The sequence below is a fragment of the Budorcas taxicolor genome, chromosome 8 (genome assembly GCF_023091745.1).
Source record: "Budorcas taxicolor isolate Tak-1 chromosome 8, Takin1.1, whole genome shotgun sequence".
NCBI classification, from domain to species: domain Eukaryota; kingdom Metazoa; phylum Chordata; class Mammalia; order Artiodactyla; family Bovidae; genus Budorcas; species Budorcas taxicolor.
The window spans coordinates 8484851-8511278 of record NC_068917.1 but is presented as its reverse complement, the minus strand read 5'-3'; the positions used below and the strand labels follow the sequence as shown (position 1 = coordinate 8511278).

At 42.8% G+C, this 26428-nt stretch overlaps 1 protein-coding gene across 1 annotated transcript in view; it reads right to left on the bottom strand.

Moving 5' to 3' along the window:
• GALNTL6 (polypeptide N-acetylgalactosaminyltransferase like 6) overlaps positions 1–26428 on the bottom strand; it is a 1453898-nt gene that overhangs the window by 78567 nt on the left and 1348903 nt on the right. Inside the window, exon 8 of the mRNA XM_052644952.1 lies at positions 17660–17767. Coding sequence (XP_052500912.1) covers positions 17660–17767 — 108 coding nt within the window. The remainder of the gene's footprint in view (positions 1–17659; positions 17768–26428) is intronic.

The following is a 26428-nucleotide window of genomic DNA, read 5'->3' as shown; positions in this document are numbered from 1 at the left end:
CAGTGGTTTTGGCTCATGGGCTCATTTGCTTCTCTGCGTGTGGAATCTTCCCGGATCAGGTATCAATCCTGTGTCTCCTGCATTGGCAGGCAGATTGTTTATCCCTGATCCACCAGGGAAGCCCTCAGATAAACTCTTACACATTTTAATATATCTCACTTGTCTTTTTACACACAGAAAGTGCTAATACTAAAAAATGTGTCCGGAATTCAGATTTCATCGGGCGCTTTGTGTTTTTGTTGGCAACCTTCCTCCCGATACTCATAATCTGCATATACTGTGTGCTCTGTGAATGTTTTTAAGTTGATTATGTGGTGGTGTCTGCAGAGTCTGGCATGTCTTGATGCTGTTTCCAGTATGGAGTGAATGCTTTGCTTCCGTGGAAGTTATTCTAGAGAGACTCCGAGTTCTCTGCAAGAGAAGCCTGCGATCACACAGCAGTGATCTGAATGTGCTTCCCACTCCCACCGCTTTTCTGATGCGGGTCGGGGTGGACTCGTGCTGGCCCTCTGTCAGTGGCTTCAGATAACAGCAGTGGGCTAGGAGGGTCCCCTGCAGAAGGGAACAGCTACCCACTCCATGAAAACCTCTGGGCCCCACCTTGAATGGGTTGAGCCCCCTCCCCCACTGTCCCCTTGTCCACAGCACACTCGGAGCTGGGGTGGAGCCCAACCCTGAGGTCCAGAAACAGAGACCTCCACCTACTTATTTTTCAGACTCAAGTTAACCAAGAAGTTAATTCCACTTAGCCATGTGGCGCCCTCACCTCTCGCTGCCAATTAGCACTGCCATTATCAGAAAGCGAAAGTCGCTCAGTCGTGTCCCATGCTTTGTGACCCTGCGGACTGTAGTCTGCCACAATCCCATCCTCTGTCCATGGGATTCTCCAGACCAGAATACTGGAGTGGGTTGCCATTTCCTTCTCATACTTGTTGAATGCCATGTGAAATAAAAGCTGTTATTTTGAGCACCTTCTGTGCATATGACATTGAGATTCTGCACGTTTTTTATGTCACCCCAAAGGTTCCCTGTGTAACAACACGGCCCCCGATTCAACACAAAGTGCTGCTCATCTCTTCCTGCTCTGTGTTGCTCAAATATTTATTTTTAAAAATATTTATTTGGTTACACTGGGTCTTTTGGGGCTCTGATGGCTCCGATGGTAAAAATAATCTGCCTGCAATGCAGGAGGCCCGGGTTCGATCCCCGGGAAGATCCCCTGGAGAAGGGAATGGCAACCCACTCCAGTACTCTTGCCTGGGGAATCCTTTGGAGTCCATGGGATCACAAGGTGTTGGACATGACTGAGAGACTAACACTTCTCACTTTCAATGGGCATTTAGTTGCGGCATGTGGGATCTAGTTCCCCGACCAAGGGTCAAACCTGGGCCCCCTGCATTGGGAACATGGGGTTTTAGCCACTGGACTGCCAGGGAGGTCCCTGTTCAAATATTTATTAACTCACTTAACACAGTCAGCCCTGTATTAGAGGTCTTTAGAATTCAAGTCTTGTTTTTGGTGTGCTCTCCAGGACTACATTTTTCCTTAATTCTAACGCTCATCAGGTCTTGGAATTGATATTTTCACAGGAACACTTAATCACGTTGCAATCTCAGTTCATAAGGACGGATTTCAGCTTTGACTGATCATTTTCATTGTGAAGCATGAGGAAAGTAGATATTTCTGTTACGCTTGCTGTGTCACCAAATGCCACAAGTCTGTCCACTAATTATTATGATTATTATTATTTTGCCAGCAACAGTTTAGACCCTATGGCTCCCTCATCCTGAAAACTCGATCCCTATTCAGTTTCTGAACATACTGTGTGGGGGCTATTTCCCTGGCTGAGAAGCTGTCCCACATGTGTGAATTACCTGGGCCACCTCACTGCAGCTGTGTGTTTCTGTTTCTTTATGGCGGGTGCAATCCTGTGTGCCCACTGGTGGGACCCCCGATGCACAGGCTGTGCTAGTGTCCATATTAATCTATTGCGTTATGGTGGGTTTAGTAATAGGTTTCTCTATCACTTGTTATTTTTTCCCAGAAACTGCTGGGTACCCAGCAAAGCCAGCCTCACCCAGAGTTTATTTGTCACAGTCACTCCTCCAGCAAGGAACCGCATCACTCTCCCAGAACGTTAAAAATTCTGCTTAGATTTAAAGGCATTTTTTCCCTCCCCTTTGAAGCCTAAGAGCACTTCAGTAGCTTCCACGTCCCGCCCCCAAACCCTCTTATCATTGATGATGTGATAAATGTTATCACGCTGCAGCTCAGAAGAGGATCTCTGTATGAGAGCCTCAGCTCACTACAGTTATTTAGCCCAGCGCTATTTTCCTCTGATCTAAAGACTTCTTTGAAGTTGATGGGATGCCTCCAGCATAAGGAGAGGATGGTTAACCCAGTCCTCAAAAAGAGACTTCTCCGACAGGCAGTTTCCTCTCTCTTCTTTACTAAGCCTGCGTGAGCTGTTTGCAAGTGATTGCCTTCTCTTGACTGTTTTGACGTAATTTAATTATACCTCTATTGTGATTTTTGGCTGAATATTTTGGATTATATGTTTCTGATAGCATTTATTTTTTTAAATAATTTTTATTTATTTATTTATTTTTGGCTATGTTGGATCTCCGTTGCTGCATGGGCTTTATTCCAGTGGCAGAGAATGGGGGCTACTCTTGGTTGCGGTGTGGGGGCCTCTCATTGTGGTGGCTTCTCCTGCTGCAGAACATAGCTCTAGGGCACGTGGGCTCAGTAGTTGTGGTTCTTGGGCCCTAGAACATTGCCTCAGTAGTTGTGGCCCACAGGCTTAGCTGCTCCAGGGCATGTGGGATCTTCCTGGACCAGGGATTGAACCCATGTCCCCTGCTTTGGCAGGCAGACTCTTCACCACTTAGCTACCAGAGAAACCCCTGATAGCATTTAATATGGCCTTTAGATATAGAACAAACAACTCTCTAAATTGTGTAGCTGCCTACCTTATTAAAAATGCATGTAAACCCAATTGAAAATAGTTTTATTGAGGAATAATTGAGAGGCAATAAATTACTCATATTTTAAATTTTATTATTATTTTTTAATAATTTACTTGTTTATCGGCTGTGCTGGGTCTCTGTTGCCGTGCAGACTTTTCTCCAGTCGTGTTGAGCGGCGGCTCCTCTCTGGTTGCAGTGCATGGGCTTCTCATTGAGCTGGTTTCTCTTGTTGTGGCTCACGGGCTCTAGAGCACAGGCTCAGCAGTTGTGGGAGAAGCCCTAACTTTATTATTATTTAAAAAATTTGGTCATTTATTTTGGCCACACCAGACAGGGATGCTAGTTCCCTGACCAGGGATTGAACCCATGCCCTCTGCAGTGGAAGTGTGGGGTCTTAACCACTGGACCTCCAGGGACATCCCAACTACTCATATTTAAGGTGTACGGTTTGGTACACTTTGATATGTATGTTCCTGAAATCATCATTGCAAGCAAGATAATGAACATACCCATCACCTTCAGTCATTTCCATATGTCTTTAAAATCTCTCTCCCCATCTCCTTAGGTGCTTCTTCCATCCCCAGGCAACCCCCGATCTATTTTAAAATTTTAAATTAAGCCTTCATATCTGTAAAACAGTTTTAGGTTCATGGCAAAGTTGGGGGGGGGACAAAGATTTCCCACTTATCCCTGGCCCCCTCCCATGCACAGCCTCCCCCACTATCCACACTCCCCCAGAGTAGCTTGTGTGTCACAGTGACACCTGGTGCTCATGCAAAGTCCACAGTGTATGGTGTTGTTCACTGATCTACTTTTTGTCACCATAATTTAATTTGCATTTTCTAGACTTTTAAATATAATGATAAAATATGTGCTCTTTTTGTCTGGCCTCTTCCACTATGTGTAATTATTTTGAGGTTTACCCACATAATTGCATGTACTGCTTTTTATTATATTTCATAGAGCATGTATGGCTAGACCAAAATTTGTTTACCCATTTATGTACTAACGGACAACATAGAAATGCAAAAGATCAGAAGAGACTGCATGAATAATTAGTGTTGTTGTTCAGTCGCTAAATCATGTCTGACTCTTTCTGACCCCATGGACTGCAGCACACCAGGCTTCCCTGTCCCATTTATGAATAATTGTATACCAGCAAGTTGGATAATCTAGAATAAATATATAAGTTTCTAGAAGTGTAGAATCTACAAAGACTGAATCAAGATGAAATAGAAAATATGAAGGCTGATTACTAATAAGGAGATTGAATCAATAATCAAAAACATTCTAACAAGCAAGACATTCCTATAGCCAGGGCCAGTGGCTTCACTGGTGAATTCCACCAAATATTCAAAAAATAATTGTACTGATTATTCTGAAATTTACCCCAAAATAGAGAAGGGAACTCCTCCAAACTCATTTTACAAGGCCAGCGTTACCCTGATACCAAAACCAGACAAGGAAGCCACAGGAAAAGAAAATTACAGGCCAATATGCCTGATGAACATAGATGCAAAATTCCTCAACAGAATATCAGCAAACCAAATTCAGCAATACATTAAAAGGATCATATACAGTGATCAAATGGGATCCTTTCTAGGAGTGCAGGTATGATTCAGCATTTGCAGATCAGTCAGTTTGATACACCACATAGCAAAATAAAGAATAAAAATCTCAATAGATGCAGAAAAAGCATTTGATAAATTTAACATCCATTTATAACATTAGATCAGTGCCAAAGTAATTGAGGTTAGTGCAAAAGTCAACCACAATTACTTTTGAACCTCAATTACTTTTGCACCAACCACAATTACTATTACTTTTCCACCAATATAAACCCTAAAGACTCAATAAAAAACTGTTTGAACTAATAAAAAAATTCAGTAAAGTTGCAGGATACAGAATCAATATACAAAAATCTGTTGCATTTCTATACACTAATAATGACCTATCAGAAAGAGAAATTTAAATAGAATCTCATTTACGATTGCAACAAAAGAATACACCACCCAGGAATAAATTAAACCAAGAAGATGAAAGACCTGTATTTTGAAAACTGTAAGATATTAACAAAAGGAAACGAAGATGACACAAATAAATGGACAAATATTCCATCTCTTGATTGGAAGAATTGAACAGGCATACTTCTGAAATATTGCAGGTTTTTGCTCCAGACCACCACAGTAAAGCAATGATCACAATGAAATAATTCACATGAATTTTTGGTTTCCCAGTGCATATAAAAGTAATTTTTATACTATAGTATATTATTTAAATTATACTATAGTTTATTAACTGTACAATACATACCTTAAGTAAAAATATTTTATTGCTAAAAATTACTAGCCATTTTCTGAGACTTCAGAGAGTCATAGACTTCTTGCCTTGCTGCTGGTGGCTGCTGACTGGTCAGGATGGTGGTTGCTGAGGGTTAAGAGTGGCTATGGGAATTTCTTAGGCTGAGACCACAGTGATTTGCCAGGTTGATTGACTTTCCTTTCACAAATGATTTCTCTGTGGCATGCAGTGCTGTCAGATAGCATTGGTAAAACTTCACCTCAGAACTTTAAAATTGGAGTCAGTCTTCTCAAAACCTGCCACTACTTTATCAAATGAGTTTATGTCATTTTATAAATCCTTTGTTGTCATTTCCCACGTGGTGCTAGTGGTAAAGAACTTGTCTGCCAGTGCAGGAGACATAAGGGATGTGGGTTGATCCCTGGGTCCAGAAAATCCCCTGGAGAAGGAAATGGCAACCCACTCGAGTATATTCTTGCCTCGAAAATTCCATGGACAGAGTAGCCTGGTGGGTCACAGTCCATGGGTTCACAAAGAGTCAAACCTGACTGAAGCTGACTTAGCATGCACAGCATGCATTGGTGGGAGGACTCGGTTTCCTCTCTGGGGACCTCTGCAGGGCTGCTTGAGTTTCCTTGTCCTGACATGGCAGCCAGATTTCCCCCAAACCACCCATCCAAGAGAGCAAGGTGGAAACTAAAATAAGCACCTGTTATGACCTAGCTGCGGAATCTTCTCAGGTGCACAGGGGTAAAGAATCCCCCTGCCAATGCAGGAGGTGCAAGAGATGCGGGTTCAATCCCTGGGTCGGGAAGATCCCCTAGAGTGGGAAGTGGCAGCCCACTCCAGTATTCTTGACTGGAGAATCCCATGGACAGAGCAGCCTGGTGGGCTACAGTCCCTGGAGTCACAGGAGAGTCAAACATGATTGACTGAGGACACTTGGAAGCAAAAAATAGGTGATAGGACAAAAAAGTATGCTTTCTGTTTTGCTTTATTTTTTTTTCATTCCTTAAGACCATATTAGGCTAAGATTGAGGGTCAGAATACGATGGAGTTATTATTTTTTTATTTTCAATGGAAAGATAATTGCTCTACAGAATTTTGTGGTTTTCTATCATACATCAACAAGAATCAGTCATAGGTACACCCATGTTCGATGGAGTTACTTTTCATGACTTGGTATGAAAATTGTTGAAGGGAGTCCAAAAGAAACAGATGTTTCTGTGTCCCAGTGAGGAACCACAGTGTGTATGGCCCACAGCCAGATGATGGCCATGCTGTCCAGGTCTCTCCAGCACCCACACGAGTTCTGGCACCTTGAGCACTGAAGCACTGGTTTCTCTAGATACAGCACCACTAGCTGGAAGCTGATGCTCTTACTGTGAATGATGGTGGTGGGGTGGCTTCCCCACTGACTTCACAGGCAGGGGACAGAGGCAGGTGGGGGTACAAGGCAAGAGGCAAATATGGAGGGGTGCAGAGTGGACCACTTCTATCCACGTATGTGAGCATGCAGAGGAAGCCTTTGGGGATTACTAGAGACACCTCAAAATGGTTGGAAGGGCATTCATCGGCAATCAAGCAAATGGGGTCTCTGTCACAAAGGGAGTACAGAGGGCAGTGTGATCTCATTTGTGGATGATGACTATTAATGCACACACACACATATATAAATCACAACCAGCATTTTCTAACCATCAGTCAAGGAGAGTATCAAGTGTCTTGTTCTGCCACAGCAAGCATTCCAACGAATTGTGGTTGAACTAAATGGTGCTAAACCATTGTTCCATCTGATATTAGAAGACCTTGTTTTATTTTCCATACTACTTTCAAAAAAGGCCAAAAAAAAAAAAATCCTTTTACTTTTAATAGCTCACACAGTGTTCTTCGGTTGAAAATGATATCTGTTTCAAAGTTTAGGCAACCTGTGAAATCTTATTTTTATAAACTGTTTTCAAAATTAGAACACCAAGGGCATTCAGACACCACAAAGCCACCCATTGGTTTGTGACCATTTCTCAGTTTACAGACTAGCAAGTGGAATTGTTTTCTCCACCTCAAATGACTTCACAAAGTAAACGTGAGACTTGCCTGGTGGTCTGGTGGTTGGGAAGCGGCCCTCCAATGCAGCGGGTGCAGGTTTGATCCCTGGTTAGGGGACTGAGGTCCCACGTGCCTTGTGGCCAAAAAACCACAGTCGTGGGCTGGAGGCAGTGTTGTGACAAATTAATTCATTGGATTTAAAAAAACGGTCCACATTTAAAAAAGAACCTTTGAAAAAAAGGAGATATGCTTGGGCTGAAATTTCAGTCAGAGATGAGATTCTTGCCATGAACTAATAAGCTATTGGAAACAAGGGAGATTAGAATGGAAAGGACACAGCAGAGACCTCCAGCGGAGTGTCACTTTGCATTTACACATCTCAGAGTAAGAAGTTAATTTCTCCCAGTGAATCCCTCCCAGCCAGGTGCTCTTGTGGCTTTATTGTCCAACTGAGGTCCCCAAAGGCAGAATCCGAGAGCACCAGTGCTGCTGACTCTTGCGAGAGTCACATTTTTTTTGGGGGGGGGGGGGGTTATGCAGATTGTGGTATGCTGAAATATTTTAATGTGCTTAAGTTTCAGCAGCTTAATTTTCTAGCAGCAGGGACCTATTTGTCTAGGCAAGCTTTCTCCTTTCTGAAGCTCCAGTGGAGTTGTGAATGCAGGAAAATGTTCAGTTCTAATGGGGATAATGATGAAAATGCAATTATAAATTCCCCAGCCCACAGACAGGGCTCGCCATGTTTGTTTCTCAAGTGCTTTGAAAAAAGAAACGTAAATGAATGCTGACTAACAAAAGGGTGCCAAGGTGCTCTAGGTAGAAGAAAGAGAAACCAAAAGCAGAGTGGGTAAGTTTGCATTAGAAAGTAAAAATAATCCCCAACTTAATTTTATTAAAAATGACAAGGTAAAAAATGATTAATCCTGATGGCCAATTATCATGTAAATATTCAGGGTCATGCACGCTCAGTCACTGAGCCATGTCAGACTCTTTGCAACCCATAGATTTCAGTCTGCCAGGCTCCTCTGTCATGGGATTTCTCAGGCAAGAATACTGGAGTGGGTTGTCATGCCCTCCTCCAGGGGATCTTCCTGACCCAGGGATTGAACCCAGGTCTCCTGTGTCTTCTGCATTGACAGGCTAATTCTTAACCACTGAACCACCTGTCTCTAAAAAATCTTCCAATAGGGTGAACAAAAGACTGATGTGAAATGTTGGGTCTCACTCACTAGATAGACCAAGAAATTCTGAATATTGTCTCTAAAGCTTGGAGATTGCTTGTCTTAACTACAGCCTGTGTTTCACATCCGTGAAAATAGCAGATAACTGATTCACAAGTCAGCTGAGTGAGAATTTGGGGAGAAAGAACTGAGAAATATCTGGAATGATTAAATGGAGCAAAATAATGTTGGGAAGAAGATTGCATTTGTGGGAATTTTGGGGGAAAATATGTAGAGAAAATAAACAAGAAGACCAGAAAAAGTTAGTTTTGAGCAGTTTGGTGGGAAATGGCTGAGTTTTTAAGTAATATTGTCTTCACCTTGCATATTTTGTTCATGAAACTTCCAAATGGCAAGAGACTGTACCCATCAACAATTTGCTATCTCTCTCTCTTTAAAAAAATATTTATTTGGCTGCACCAGGTCTTAGTTGCAGCATTCAAACTTAGTTGTGGTATTCAGAATCTAGTTCCCTGACCAGGGATTGAACCCACCCCCCTGCATTGGGAGCCTTAGCTACTGGACCACTAGGGAAGTCCCCCTCTTTCTTTCCTGGTGTCTGTGTTTGGTAAGAAAATTCTATGGTTTACCTCAATAGTGGTTAAATATTTTCAAGGCAAAGTGTGATTCTGCCATTTTTCTTTTTCTTTTTTTGTTTTTTGTTGAAAGAATAGATAAAAACATGGATACATAAAAAAAATTCTGAGACTACTAGAGTTGGAATTAGGGAGTGAGTGAGGGTCAAGTTATAGGGAATACACTTGTGTTTCACATTTTCCCATCTCTTCTTCTTTGGTCCTTGGCAGATGGAATAGTTGTACTTTTTCTCATAATCCTCATATGCAAAATAAGTGCTCAAAAAAGAAGCATCACTGAAAGGCTAGTACAATGCTGTGCTGGCAGAAGCTTATTTCTGGTAGGAAGTGTCCTTGGGTGAGGTGACATTCTATTACAAAGCAGAGGCTTGATTTAATTAAAAGGTCCAATGCTCTTGGTTTAGGATATGGGGCAAGCTGTATGCATTCTGCCTGGCACTTGGTAGGCACATGATAAATATTTATTGAAGAATTTCTGCGGTCTGAGCCTTATTTGTGGCTGGAGATGACATTTATCTTCATATCATGCTACAGACTCATCAAATCTTAATGATTTATTGAATCATTATTGTCATATAATAAAGTTATGATTGATTTTTAGGAAGGCTATCAGGAAACATGAAATATTATTTATGAAAGATGATTGGAATAAAAATTCAATGTAGAGATTCTTCAAAAAATTAAAAATTGAACTACTCTAGGATCCACCTGTCCCACTTCTGAGTATTTAGCTGGAAAATATGAAAATGCTAATTTGAAAAAATATATGCACCCTCATGTTCAACAAAGCATTATTTACAATAGCTAAGATATGGAACAACCTAAGTGCCCATCAACAAATGAAGAAATAAAACACGCACTATATATACACAATAGAATATTACCCAGCCATAAAAAAAGATGGAGTCTTGCCATTTGTAACCTGGGTGGACCTTAAGGGTATTATACTAAGTGAAATAAGTCAGATGGAGAAAGACAAATACTGCTAGATTCCACTCAGGTGTGGAATATAAAAGCAAACACACAAAAGACCCAGAATAAATGAACACACTGAACTAAACCAAAGCAAACATGTAGATTCAGAGAACAGAGCAGGGTCACAGAGGGGGATGGCCAAGACGACTAAAGGGGACCAACTGTATGGTGATCGGTGAAAACCGAAGTTTTGGTGCTGAGACTGCAGTGAATACGAAAGTAGAAATATAATGCCATACACATGAAACTTACGTAATGTTATATCAGTTTTACCTCAACGTAAAATAAATGTTGAGGGCTTCCCTGGTGGCTCAGTGGTAAAGAATTCACCTCCCAATGCAGGAGACACAGTTTCCAATCCCTGGTCTGGGAAGATTCCACATGGCTCGGAGCTACTAAGCCCACAACTCCTGTGCCTGTGCTCTAGAGCCTGGGGGCCGCAGCTACGAAGCCTGCACGCCCTAGAGTCCATGCTCTGCAATAGGAGAAGCCGCCACAATGAGAAGCCTGTGCACTGCAACTAAAGAGTAGCTCTGGCTCGCCGGAGCTAGAGAAAAGCCTGAGAAGCAATGAAAACCCAGGACAGCCAGTGAATACAATTAGAAAAAATAAATAAAATTTAAAAGTTCCGTCTAAATAGGAAATATTATATTTTGAAATATGTCCAGGAAGGCAGAGACATACATAATAACAGTAGGTAAACCGTCTTTAATTTTTGCCAAGATTGCCGATTAGCCTTCTTGCTCTTTTGGTTATACTGTAAGGAAGAATTAGAAGTAGTTACTGATTTGAGAGGAAGTGCTTCTGGGTAGAAGTCCTAGTCCTTTGGGAAGAATTCATCATCGTCTTCTGTCCTTGGGGAGGGGGAGGCCCACGATAGGTCACTGTGCCCCTGAACTTGAGGATAGCTCCGGATGGTGCATCTGGATTCCGAGGCTGGCTGCTGTTGGTGGCCAAGGCTGTAGCGTCACTGCTCATCCCTGCAGGGCATCTTCAGGAGAGTCCACAGATGGACAGTCATCTGGGAGAAGGGTCACTTTCTGGGGAGTGGGGGGTCGATTTCCCATTCGTTACCATGTGGGATGCTTTCTTGACAAGTTTATTTTCTGATATCAAACTAGTCCTTTTGGTCTTGTTCATGCTTTTTCTCAACTGATACATTCTTCTGAGGTCAACAAAGGAACACGTCTGCATCTGTCAGATATTGCTTGCTGTTTCAGCTACTCCGGCAAGGCAGCCGACACCACGGTGCCCGGTAAAGTGCTCGCTGATGGACCTGGGATGACCTTGCTTTGACACTGAAGCCCCCTCCTCTCCTTCCCTTCCCTCTTTTTGTTGTTGGTCAATTGCTAAGTTGTGTCCTACTCTTTGAGACCCCATGGACTATACCCGCCAGGCTCCTCTGTCCGTGGGATTTCCCAGGCAAGAATACTGGAGTGGGTTGCTGCTACCTTCTCCAGGGGATCTTTCCAACCTAGGGATTGAACTTGTGTCTCCTGCGTTGACAGGTGGATTCTTTACCACTGAGCCACCAGGGAAGCCACCTCCATCAATTCAAGGGTCTGAGATGATCTATGGGATCAGTGGGGCTGGATGTCCCCAGGGATGTGGCACCAGGAGAAAGTCACCCCAGGAAACACATCAGAAAGTCACTCACAGCTGACAAAGGCAAGACAGCTCTGTCCACCACACAAACAAAGCGTAATAACCACAGGAAATAATCACACCTCACTGAATCCTGCTAAGAAACCCTAAGTAAATATATGAAGTCAAAACATCTGTAATATCCTTGTGGATCACAGTGTAGTCTATAGGATCATTAAATGGATAATTTGTTATTATAGAAGATATATCACTATATAGTAATAGATGAAATTATGCTAAATATTACTTAGGAGACCTGCTTTCTCTGTTAAATCATAATGCCAGCCATACTGTTGTAAACGCTATACAAATGTTTATCCATAAGTAAATGATGTAAGACACCAATTTCATTCCATTGTGAGTCTGATGGTTTTACTTAACCCTTCTGATGTTGGGATTGTCACATACAGGGTGTGGGACTGCGTGGATTTCCTGTCCCTGTTGGGGCTGCTAGTTATGAAAAGTGAAGGTTTGTGCTCATCTAGTTCATCGTTTATACCTAGCACAGTGCCTGGCTTGACAAGTTTTTTTTTTTAATGAAAATTTCTTTCTTTCTTTTTTTTAATGAAAATTTATTGGTGAAGAAAATCTGGCAAATATATATATATATATATTTATATTTATATTTATATTTATATTTGTATTTTGGTGGGCTCTGAGAATTGTGGTTGGGAAATCTGTGCACGTCTCCCAGGTCTGGTTCTTCCTGCGCAGTGGTTGCTTATAAGCCAGTTTGTCTAAATCCAGCCTCAGACCCATCCCTTTCTTTGGCCCCTGTGTCTGTGTGGGTATCATCATTCCTTCGTCTCGTCCCTGTGTCTGGTTTCGCACAGTGCGGTAAGGCCATGAAAATCTCTTAGGAAGTTTTCTGTAGAGATGCTTCTTGCATTCAAAACGCTACCTTCTTTAGTCTCTCTCCTCTAATACTGACCCGCTGGTTGATCTCTCCATTTCACCCCTTCTCTCTTTATCCAGGCACTTCCTTTTCAAGAATCGAAAATGCCTCCCTGCAGTCTGCAGGGAAAAGGCACACACCTTGGTCTGCATTCTAGGGGACACTGCACCTAGTTTCCCTGCAGCAGCTCAGGCTCAGTTGTTTGTAACTCTCCGCGTACCTGGCCCTCTGCGCCTGCCAAGCCTACCCACGACTCCCAGCCGTCCCTGTTTGCTGTGAGCCCGGGACAGACAGTCCCCGCTCTGCTCACTGGACGTTTAATCTCTGTCCCGTTTAATGTGAGTTACGTTTTCAAGCGTCATAGGTCATCCCGCACAATAAATTATTATGAGGATTTGACTTTGGCTTCGTAGCTCTTATCCTGAAATTTGGACAATGGTTGCCATAAAATGCAAGATGAAATTTAAAAAGGAAAAATTATCCATCTTATGTTGATGGTGAAACACAAACAGATACAGAACCCCAATTTGGGCATCCCTTAGACACTTAGAGTAAGAGCTGCTGACTTAAAAAATAGTCACAACCTAAAAGTTGGGAGTTATGTTTTATTCTGTGGAAATTTTTAGGACTTAAGCCCAAAAGGCAGCATCTCAAGTAACCCTGAGAGAACTGCTCCAAGGAGGTGGCGAGGAGGAGACTCAGAATATATGGGAGTTTTGCAACAAAGGGCAGGTAGTCTGACTATCAAGAGATTATTGTTAATTAAAGAAACCCAGATGTCTTAAGGAATTTAGCACTTTGCTGTATATGGGATGATGCAAGAGTCTGGGCTCACTGAAATCTGTCCTTTCATATGCACCTCACATCTGGGACCAGCATCCTGTGATTTGCACATCCTGAGCCCCTCGGTACTCCCTGTAGGGAGTGGCAGCAGCCTGACAGCTGTTGATGGCAGGTATTTTTCTCCTTCCTGAGTTCCCTGGAGGGCTGGGATCACTGAAGAGCGTGACATCCTTGTTTATAGATATGGCAAGAAGTATTCCAGTTCTCAGGGTTGGCGTCTACTTTGTCTCCCACGTGGCCACGTGAACCTCTGGGACCCCCACCCACAGATGCAAGGCTGCCTGCTCTGCAAGAGGCCCCCTGGGGATGTGCCCTGGCCATGTGCTCTGCGGGGACCATGTTGTGCTTGCATCAGCTGGCGTGTTTAGCCCTGGAATGGTGGTTCTGCTCCTGTCATGTGGCCTGCCCCAAGTCCAAGGGCATGATGGCCCCAAACACACTGGCACACTGAGGCGCCTGTAATGGGTTCTGGAGGGCATGTGGCTCATGTCACAGCCTGTCACGGGGGAGGGTCTTCTCGGAGGGTGACCACCCTCTGCCACTCAGTCACTTGGCTGTGCCATCCAGCTGCTCTCGCCTCCATGTGTAGGACAGTCGGTGCCATCCCAAGGAGGGGATGCCTGTCACCTCAGCCCTGGGGACGCTCTGATCCCCCTGCAGCGCTAGGGGTGGGCAGCCCTTCCCGCAGGGACTGGCTGTTTGTTCCTGGTGAGATGGTGCTACAACTGTGCCTGGCGTACTGACCCTCGACCCTGAGCCAGGGCGGGAGAGATCTGGCTTTATTCATGACATGTGAATACTCTGGTTACCAGATGAAGCGGCATTGTAGGGCATGATGTCCCAGCTTTTTGCTTTGTGTGGGAACTGACATAGGCAGGTTCTAATTTTTAATTTTGCCAAATAAGGGCATTAATGAAAATCTACTCATCTCATATTCTGTCATAAGAGGAAAAAAAAAAGCCTAAAATTACTGCATGAGATGTTATTAAATGGAATAGATTTAGCCTTGTGATTCTTATTTTCCTCCGTTCACTGAGACTGGGTGAAAACTGGTCCAGGAACGGGTCCCCTGGTCCTAAGTCTGGGAACCATGGTTCTGTGACCCATGTTCATTTAGTGAAGTTTTAGGTCCTGTTTTAGTTTGGTAACTAGGGCACCCTCTCCCCCTCCTCCTTCCCTTACCACACACGTCTTTGCAACACCCTCAAACTACTGGCGGTGATGGCTTGTCCTCTAATGATTTCCTGTGTGGATATCTTGTCCCTTCCAGCCAAACCGTGATGCTAGGTAAATAGAAGGCACTGAATAGCTAATCATTTGAATTTATTTCTGTAACATATGCTGGTCTGCTGTTTGGAGGACTGCAGGCTACTGATGTGTGTGTTGTGGGTGTGTGTGTGTGTGTGGTTGGAAGTCAGCTGGAGTCCTCTATACGATTGGAACATAAATGAAGGATGCGCATTTTTGAAGAATGAGGGGCTTCTCAGGTGGCACTAGTGGTAAAGAACCCGCCCACCAGTGCTTGGGGTGGAAGAGACATGGGTTCAATCCCTGAGTCGGAAATATCCCCTGGGAGGGGGACATGGCTACCCACTCAGTATTCTTGCCCGGAGAATCCCATGGACAGAGCAGCCTGGAGAGCTGCAAAGAGTCAGACACGACTGAAGTGACTTAGCACGAAGCACAAACGAGCTCTGCCATAAGAAAACAAGCCTGTGGAGCTTTCTCCATCTTTCTCTCTGTTTCCTGCAAAGCTCTCAGGATGGACTCCCTGTTTCATGGACGTGACCCTACATCTGAGCCTCTTCAAGCTCTCCTCATTTTTCATGATTTAGTGATTCTGCAGGGTGTAGCCAGTAGCTGAGATTCTCCCACAAAATATCAGAATTGTTTTTCATTTTAATGTTTTTTATTTTTAAAACGTCATAACATATTTCTGAGTGACAGCTGAACTTCAATAATTATGACTTTCTGATTGCTCTAGCAGTTTAGAAAAAAAATTAAAAAATGAGCCCTCAAGTAAAATTTAAGTGGAAAAGATTAAAATTCAGAATTATGGACTTTTAAACATTTGAATAAATACTCTTGGCTGGGAAATTTTATGTGCCAGTCCTAGTTTCCTTACACTTGACAGTCCTTGAAAAAGGACTTAAATTCTTTCTTGAAAATATATAGACAGTGTTATTTTTGGAAGATAAACTTTTCTGTATCAGCGCAACTCCCCCTACCCCCAAAACTGTCCACCTGCCCACCCCCAGCTTCTAGACTTCTACTTTTGGCTGAAAACCAAGCACAAGTGGGAAGCATATGAGTGGGTGAAATGGGTGAACGACAGAACATCATTATCTTTGGGATATTTTAAACTGACACCCACACGGCTGGCTTATCGGTATGTGCTTAACACTGTTCAGTCACTTCCATTTGGGGACATTCTCATTGTTTTCCCGAATGAGTTTTCAGGTTCAAATGTATTAAGTCTTATGACTAAATTAGATTCTCTTTCCTTACCCCAAATGCAGCTGTTTAATTGCTTTGTGATTTTGTGATTGGCTTCTCTTCTTCAAATAATATGTTTCTCTAATGATTTAATAGATTCTGTTATTCATGCCTGATTAATCTTTTGGGAGGGAAGAATAACCTGTCTCCCTCCCTTCAAGGTGTATGTAGTGTAACTTTATCACTATCAATTCAAACTGCCATAAGAGAGGTTATGGATATGCCTGAGAAAATAGACACCGTTGAGACAAATAATCTCAGAAAGGGAATAAGGCAGGATCCTCTCTCCCCAAAGGAGACTCACTATACATGAGAATTTTATTAAACTTCATTAAAATGTTTATATCTTAATAAGACCCGAGAGCTGTGGCATTTTATTGTCTTAGTTTTTTTCTCATTGATTCATTCTTTCAACACATCTTTGTGAGTGACACTGACCCTTGTTCTAGGTGCTGGGAGAATAGTAGCAAAGAACTCCAAGAAAAGTTCTGGCTCTGTGAATGCTAATGAACTTTTTCTTTTTAAAAATAAGCTTATTATATGAGCTTACTGAAGTTTATATAAAAGACTTGATTATATATTGCAGCCTTATTATTAAAGAAGCCAACGTGACTCATCTGGGATTAGATTCTTAGGGGAACATAGTGTAGAGGGTGGTGGTAAAACACCCCTTTTCTAGACCTGGGGTCCGAGCGGTAGCGGGCATACGTTGTGGAGCCTGCAAGTGACAAAGGGGTGAAGAGAAAGGACATGGGAAACAGGAAATGTCAGTATTGTTTACAGTAGATATTGTGACCACATTCTCCAAAACATTCTAAACAGCAGAGGAGAAAATCATCCTTGTGTTTGGTCCAAGGAAAAGCTTTTACTCAAAACAATATCTAAAAAAAATCCTGGACTTGGCCAATTTTGGGATTTTGCAGATGAGGCAAAACCTTAGGCAGAGCCAACCTTGTGTACATGCATGCTACAGCTCTAAATGAGAAGAAGGCAGAGTTGGGGAATACCTTTCTCATCTCCCGTTTACCCTTTTCTGCCTCTGACTTACTTATCTTTACCCCCAGCCCACATGGCAGGGTTTAGACCTGGGATTAAACCCCTACTTAGAAATGAGCCACTTAGCTAAGCTTCAGTTTCCTCATCTAGGAAATAAAAATAAGAATATTAACTTCAGAAGATGTAAGTGAAGATTAATTATAATCATACTGGTGCTTTTTACTCTGTCGGGTCCAACTCTTTGCGACTCCATGGACTGTAGCCCACCAGGCTCCTCTATCCATGGATTTCTCCAGGTAAGACTACTGGAGTGGGTTGCCGTTCCCTTCTGTAGGGGATCTTCCTGACCCAGGGGTTGAACCCAGGTCTCCCACATTGCAGGCAGATTCTTTACCATCTGAGTCACTATATATACATATAAATATGATATATGTGAAAGTGCTTTGATACAATTAATAATAAGACTTAGCATCATAACTACTACTTCCTTAAGGAATGAAAGTAAAACTCTGAGAAACACAGGAAGCTCTACATTAAAAGCCTGCCACATGGAATTGCCATAGGGTGGGTTTGTTTGTTGATCAGATGGTGCCTTTAATTAGATCATGTGTGAGGTTTCACATTCTGCCCATGGAAAGCCTTATCAAACCCGGCTCATTCTGATCCCCAGTTACTCACTCTCGCCAGGCTGGTCCCAGATGGAACTTTATAAGGGACGTACTTCCTGTAGATATGACCGACCCTGGAACATGGAACGTCAAACATTTCTCCGCCACACATCCAGACCTACAGAGGGGAAATTAGAAGTGCAATAAAAGAGAATAGTACATTTCATTCAAAAGCCCCAAATTATTAGTAAGAATTACATAAAATCTTAAAATCTCTTAAAGTCTCTGTATCAGTAATTTCTACTTATTATCAATAGTTCGCCAGGAAAATAAACCCACATTTTCATTTTTTTTTTAATTTATTTTTTTAACTGGTGGGAAATTGCTTTGTAATTTTGTGTTGGTTTCTGCTACAGCAATGCAAATCAGTCCTATAATATATATCACGTTCCTCCTGAGCCTCCCTCCTCGCCCCCATCCCACCCTTCTAGGTCATCGCAGAGCGCCAGGCTGCACTAGCTGTGCTATTTAGCAACTTCCCACTATTTTACCCGATAGTGTATACATGTCAGTGCTTCGTTCTCAATTTGTCCCACCCTCACCTTGTCCTACTGGGTCCACAAGTCCATTCTGTACGAGGTTCATCAGTACCATTTTTCTAGATTCCATATATACGTGTTAGTTTTTCTCTTTCTGACTTACATCACTCTGTGCAAGAGACACTAGGTTTATCCACTTCACTACAACTGACACAGATTCATTCTTTTTGTGGCTGAGTGATATTCCATTGTGTATATGTACCACGGACTCTTTATCCATTTACCTGTCAGTGGACATCTTGGTTGCTTCCATGTCCTGGAGATTGTAAATACAGCTGCAGTGCACATTGGGGTACCTGTATCTTTTAGAATTGTGGTTTTCTCAGGGTATATGCACAGTGGTGGGATTGTTGTGTCATTTGGTATTTTTATTCCTAGTGTTCTAAGGAATCTCCATATCATCTTCCATAGTGGCTGTATCAGTTTACATTCCCACCAACAGTGCAGGTGGGTTCCTTTTCTCCACACCCTCTCCAGCATTTATTGTTTGTAGATTTTTTGATGATGGCCGTTCTGATGGGTGTGAGGTGATAGATACCTCATTGCAGTTTTGATTTGCATTTCTCTAATAATGAGTGATGTTGAGCATATTTTCATGTGTTTATTGACCATCTGTATGTCTTTGGAGAAATGTCTGTTTAGGCTCTCTGTTCACTTTTTGATTGGGTTGTTAGTTTTTCTGATATTGAGCTGTATGAGTTGCTTATATATTTTGGAGATTAACCTTCGTCAGTTACTTTGTTTGCAATTATTTTTTTCCCATTCTAAGGGTTGTCTTTTCATCTTGTTTATAGTTTCCTTTGCTGTGCAAAAGCTTTTATATTTTATTAGATCCTATTTATTTATTTTTCTTTTTATTTCCATTCATCTAGGAGGTAACCCCACATTTTTAAAAGCTCAGATTCATAAAAGTATACAACCAAAATATTAGTTCACTAAATCCAATTTCCATAGACATGTTGACATTTTAAAAAGTTGTAGTAGAATTTTATTGCAGCTATTGCATTACGTTGGGGTTTAATGGTTGGATGTCTTATTTATATAGGTATTTGTTTTGACAATCTTGTGGAATAATTTGAGGAAATAACATTGGAATTTAAGTGCCAATTAAAAATCTAAAGTATAAACATGAAATTTCTAAAACTGGTGAATGAATTAAAGAACATAAGTATATCGTACTTTACATCTAGATTCTGAAACTTTCAGTAGAGCTTACTTAAAAAATCCGAGTTGTGTTCTAATTTCTCCCCATCCTTGATCTTTTCTTAGGTACAGAAAATAATTGGTTAGCAATGTGAACTCAAGACATGGAAAACTCAGGATATCTGTTAAGATGCTGTACTTAAATTTAGTAAGAAAAATTAATTGGTTGTATTTTACCATGACTACCCACTTGAACCATTAATCATGGTTTTATATAACAGGCTACTTACTATAAAATAACTAATTATCAACACATAAATGCAGGCTTCATATATACTAGATTTTTTAACTGCTTTCATTGCAAGAAAACAATTTAAAAGAGAGTTAGATACTGTAACAGTTTTTTTACATTTAGTTTTAATTGGAGGATAGTTATGACATTGTGTCAGTTTCTGTCGTATATCAACATGAATCAGCCACAGGCACACACATGTCCCTCCTTGTTGGACCTCCCGCCCCATCCCACCCCTCTAGGTTATCACAGAGTTGATATCACAGAGTTGATTGGGTTGACCTGCCAGTGTCATACAGCAAATCCCCACTGGCTATCTGTTTTGCATATGATAGTGTATATGTTTCAATCCTGGTCTCTCTATCCATCTCACCCACTGTGTCTGGGGGACAGGTCTAGGGACACGTCTTTGTTTTTCCCCTTTTCACGTTTACTCTTATATTGCTCGAGCCTCTTGGGATCTTTCCAGATGCCTGTACTGTATAGTTTAGAAGGTTCACTGACCCTGCCAGCTTTACATGATCTGTGCAGAGTTCTGATGTCTTGATCCAGAACCAAGTTGAAATTGATACCATGAGTAATCCCGAATGCATTTAGAGTAACTGAGTATTATTTTAATAATCCACTTGTCTTCCCCTTGGGGTTCCATCAGCATTTGTTCACCAGTCTTTCTTAGAGTGTCATTCCTCTTAGTGAAAGAAGCTGGAACTGTTGACTGAAAAAATACACGCAACTCTCATGCAACACATGAGAGTTATGTTTTATTCGGTGGGAATTTTTAGAACTTCAAGGCTGGAAGACAGCATCTCCCAAGAAAAGATGAGAGAGACAACCCTGAGAGAGCTGCTCTGAAGAAGCAAGGGGAGCATTCAAGGTTATACAGAAGTTTTGTAACAAAGGACAGGTAGTCTGAACATCAAACGTACTTCTGGGAGTTAGAGAAAACCAGGTATCTCAAGTTAAGGAATTTAGCGCTTTTCTGTGTATGGGAAGATGCAAGAGTCTGGGTTCACTGAAGTCATTCCTTTCACATGCACCTCACATGGGGCCAGTGTCCCGTGTTTTCACCCCTGAGTTCCTCAGTGCTCACCATGGGGAGTGGCTGCAGTCTGATCGGTGTCAGATTATGGGTATTCTTTTCCTTCTTGAGTGCTTTTGGGGCTCAGAAATTTCCATTTGGAGGGCTGGAATTGATGATGACTGTGACATGCTTTTTTACTGATAATGGCAGAATATACTTCAATTCTCAGAACCACATGTGAGACATAAACATTTCTCTTTCCTTCTTCCAATATTTCACTTTAAAAGACATTGTGTATCTGTGTCAGGGTTCTCCAGAGAAACAGAACCAACAGGGTGTACATAGAGGGAGACATTTACTTAAAGGAAGTGGCTCATGCAACTGAGGAGGCTTGGGGAATTCATCTGCAAGGTAGACCAGCAGGCTAAAGATGCAGGAAGAGCTGTAACTCAAGTCTAAAGGCAGAAAGTCTGCAGGCGGAATCCCCTCCTGCTTGAGAATGGTCAGTCTTTGTTTTACTGGGGCCTTTCAGTGACTGGATAAGCTCTCCCTCACTATGGACAGAAACTGCTTTTCTCAAAATCCACCAATTTAAATGTTAATCTCATTCAAAAAACATCCTCCTGGAAGCATCCAGAATAATATCTGGACATGCTCGGGCAGCCTTTGACACATGACACTAACCATTATGCAGCACTATTTACAATAGCCAGAACATGAAAGCATTCTAGATGAAGGAAGGAAGAAATTGTTGTACACATATACAATACAATGGAATATTACTCAGCCATAAAATGGAATGCATTTGAGTCAGTTCTAATAAGGTGGATGAACCTAGAGCTTATTATACAAAGTGAAGTAAGTCAGAAAGAGGAAATCAAATATTGTATATTTATACCTGACCTGCCTCTTGAGAAACCTATATGCAGGTCAGGAAGCAACAGTTAGAACTGGACATGAAACAACAGACCCGTTCCAAATAGGAAAAGGAGTATGTTAAGGCTATATATGGTCACCCTGCTTATTTAACTTATATGCAGAGTACATCATGAGAAACACTGGGCTGGAGGAAGCACAAGCTGGAATCAAGATTGCTGGGAGACATATCAGTAACCTCAGATATGCAGATGACACCACCCTTCTGGCAGAAAGTGAAGAGGAACTCAAAAGCCTCTTGATGAAAGTGAAAGAGGAGAGTGAAAAAGTTGGCTTAAAGCTCGACATTCAGAAAAGTAAGATCATGGCATCTGGTCCCATCATTTCATGGGAGATAAATGGGGAAACAGTGGAAACAGTGTCACACTTTGTTTTTTGGGCTCCAAAATCACTGCCAATGGTGACTGCAGCCATGAAATTAAAAGACACTTACTCCTTGGAAGGAAAGTTATGATGAACCTAGATAACATATTAAAAAGTAGTACTTTGCCAACAAAGGTCCATCTAGTCAAGGCTATGGTTTTTCCAGTGGTCATGTATGGATGTGAGAGTTGGACTGTGAAGATGGCTGAGCGCCGAAGAATTGATGCTTTTGAACTCTGGTGTTGGAGAAGACTCTTGAGAGTCCCTTGGACTGCAAGGAGATCCAACCAGTCCATTCTAAAGGAGATCAGTCCTGGGTGTTCATTGGAAAGACTGATGCTAAAGCTGAAGCTCCAGTACTTTGGCCACCTCATGCGAAGAGTTGACTCATTGGAAAAGACTCTGATGCTGGGAGGGACTGGGGGCAGGAGGAGAAGGGGACGACAGAGGATGAGATGGCTGGATGGCATCACCAACTCGATGGACATGAGTTTGAGTGAACTCTGAGAGATGGTGATGGACAGGGAGGCCTGGCATGCTGCAATTCATGGGGTCGCAAAGAGTCAGACATGACTGAGCAACTGAACTGAACTGAACTGATGCCTGTATGGAATCTAGAAAGATGGTACTGATGAATCTGTTTGCAGGGCAGCAATGGAGATGCAGACATAGAGAACAGACTTGTGGACACAGTCAATGACACTTTGTAGATAAATGTGTAACTCTGGATGGACAGTTGATCTAGCTGATATTTTATGAGTCGATTAATAAGACCTTTGCATCATTGTGCTCTTTTTCATTTAATGCCCACAACTCCATGACCAGCTTTACTATTTCCCCAATTATATAGGTGGAAACATGGCAGTCTAGAGGCTCCCTTGCCCAGAGCCACATAATGGGCCACATTCAGAACAGAGATATGAGTCCTCATGGTCTAACTTCAAGGTGGCCCAGCGGTAAAGAATCTGGCTGCCAAGAAGGAGATGCAAGTTCAATCCCTGGGTTGGGAAGATTCCCTGGAGTAAGAAATGGCAACCCACTCCAGTATTCTTGCCTAGGAAATGCCATGGACAGAGGATCCAGGTAGGCTACAGTCTCTGGAGTGGCAAAACGTTGGACACAACTTAGTGACTAAATAACAAACAGTAACAAAAGTACGTACTTTAGGCTTTGCTGATCATGTCATCTTGCAACTACAAAACTTTGCTAGGAAGAGCATGCATGTATGCTAAGTCACTTCAGTCATGTCCTACTCTTTGCAACCCTATGGGCTATAGCCCACCAGGCTCCCTGTCCATGGGATTCTCCAGGCAAGAACACTGGAGTGGGTTGACATGCTCTCCTCCAGGGGATCTTCTTGACCCAGGGATTGAACTCAGCATCTCTTATGCCTCCTACATTGGCTGGCACTAGCGCCATGTGGGAAGCCCTACTAAGATGAAACATGACTGTATTTCAATAAAACTTTGATGACAAAAATAGGCAGTGGATCATAGTTTGCTGGCCCCAGTTCTGTAAAATACATGGTGCTTTCAAACCCTAAAATTCAGTGATTCTAAGATAATACATATAGGAGGTTGCACTTTCCCCAGTTCGTTGCCATAATGTCTCCTCTGCCATGTGACCTTGGTAGCCACCACTGAGAGGTGGGACTGTGTCCCCTGTCCTTGGATTTGGATGTGCTTGTGAAGGCTCAGACTCATAGAATACAGCTAGCAAAAATGACCGAGGTCATAACAGGCAGCAAAGTTTCTGCCTGGCCACTGAGACCTTTGTTTTTGCAGATCTGAGCTGCCAGCTAAGAAATCTGACTCCTTGAGTTGACCCCACTGTAGAAAGTCACACTCGAGTCAACAGCCTCAATTGTTTTCACCAATGGCCAACATCAACCGCTGGAATGTCAATGAAGGTTCCTTTAAGTCAGGGGTTCCCAACTTCTGGGATCTAATGCCAGATAATCTGAGGTGGAGCTGATATAGTAATAATAGAGATAAAGTGCACAGTAAATGTAATGTGCTTGAATCATATCAAACTCCCCTCTCCCCACATCCATGGAGAAATTGTCTTCCATGAAACTAGTCCCTAATATCAAAAAAGTTGGGGAACACAGTTCTAAATGACTTCAGCCCCTAGCTATTGAACCACTACCACCTGCAACCCCAGATATTGCGCAGCAGAAATGAGCTCTTTCCTTTGTACCTTTTATGAATTTGGGACCCAGACAATCCATGAATTTGACACAATGCTTGTTTTATGCTGTAGGCTCTGGATGCTTCATTATGCAGTAATAACTTGACTGTAGCCCACCAGGATCCTTGGTCCATGGGATTCTCCAGTCAAGAATACCAAAGTGGATTGTCACGTTCTTCTCCAGGGGATCTTTCAGACCCAGGGATGGAACCTGCATCTCTTACATTTCCTGTATTGGCAGGCTGGTTCTTTACCACTAGTGCCACCTGGGAAGCAGGTGAACTCTAACACATGATGAAAGTTTATGGGTCACTTACAGATCTTATCTTATCCCACTGTGGGAGACACAGGGAAGGGCTGGGTGCACTGCCAGGCTATAATTCCTGGTTCCTTTGTTTCAGAAGGGGCTCTATGCCTGTTTCTTGCTAGTGGAATGTAAGAGAAGTGAATATGTGTCAGCTCTGAGCCCAAGTCAGTGAGCGTGGGCATCCTTTTCCCCCTTCTTTACAGTTCTCTTTGTTCTCAGAGCCTGACTAACTGCAGAAGATCCAGAGAAGGACTCTGATCCCCTAGAAGGTGGTAGAAGCACTAAACGGATGGGGTCTGGGTATCTGGAAACCTGGGTGGATCAGAGCACACGGCTCCCTTCCCAGCCAGGGTCAAAGTGTTGCAGCAGCCTGACTGATGCTAAGTTCCTAAGATTTGGGGAGTATTACAGCAGCTGGTCCACTCTAGTGACCTTATTTCATTTTGTTCTGTTTTTGGTCTCTTCTGACATCTTAAATGAACTATAAAGGATTTTTAATACAATTTTATCAAAAACTTCATCGAAAAACTGAATCAAATAGCTGGAATGTTTGAGAGATTATTTCCTTTTATTAACTGTGCATTTTAAAGAGAGAAAATTTGAAAGTAATTAGACAACAGATGCAGGGGTGGGAACTGGGAGGGCAGAGAATGTTGGGGAGTCCTGTGTGTGTAATGAAATATCAGAGGTAGGCAGGTACCAAGGGAAAGAAGCCCGCCTACCACCCACAGCTGGGAGAGAGAGAGTTGTTGGCACAAGTGTTTAGTTTTCATAATAAGGGATCAACGTGCTCTTAGCACTTGGTGAGGTGGCCAGTCTCTCCTGCAAGACAAGGGGGTGGTGATGAAGGAGGACAAGATGCAGCCAAGCCCTGGAGCAAGGCCTCAACTTCTTTGACCTCAAGCTACGTTTTGGTTGATGTGGTTCTTGTAGACCACTCAGCTGGCGGAAGCAGACTACATACTTCTTTTCTTAAAAAAATTAATTCATTAATTAAATTTTGGGTCTTCATTGCTGCATGGGCTTTTTCTGTAGCTGTGATGAGCAGGGCTGTTCTATAGTTGTGGTGCGAAGGCTTCTCATTGCTGAGGCTTCTCTTGTTGGGAAGCACAGTCTCCAGGGCGTGTGGGCTTCAGTAGTTGCAGCACCTGGGCTCGGTAGTTGCTGTTCCTGGGCTTTAGAGCTCAGGCTCAATAGTTGTGGCAAAAGGGCTTAGTTGCTTGAGGCACATGGGATCTAGCTCCCTGATCAGGGATGGAACCCCTGTCTCCTGCATTGGCAGGTGGGTTCTTAACCACTGAGCCACCAGGGAAGTCTCAGAAGCAAACTAAATACTTCTAGAGTCTGCCAGAGTAAGGACGGCCATGACTGGAAATTAAATAAATCATTGTTGCCTTTCTTTCCAAGGTAGGGGAAAATAACCTCACAGACACACAAAAAGCAAATTCCAATTCTCTTTGGAGGTCCCCCAATCCAGTTTTTAAAGATCTTTCTCTGGATGTGTAACAAATTACCACCACCTTAGTGGCTCCCGTCAGCACACATTTTTTTAATGATCTCATGGTTCTGTGGGTCAGAGGTCACGTAGGCTCTGGGGGGTGCCCTGCTTGGAGTCTCACGAGATGGAAGTCTGGGTGGTCACCGGGCCGAGCACTCCTCTGGAGCCTCCAGGGAAGAATCTGTCTTTGGGCTCCTTGAGTTTTTGGCAGACGTCAGTTCCTGCAGCAGCAGGACGGGGCCCCTGTCTCCTCTGATGCTCAGGGCTGCTCCCAGACCAATCTCAGTTCCTTGTTCCATGAACTCTCCATCTTAGCCATGGCCAAGCTCCCTCACATAGAACCCTTCTCGGACTATAAATCTCTCTGACTTGTTCTGTCTGCTGGGGAAAACGCCACGCTTTACAGGGGCTCCTGTGACGAGGCCAGGCCCACCAGGATCATCATCCCAGCTTAGTGTGAACTGATTAGAGATGACATTTGCCAAAACAT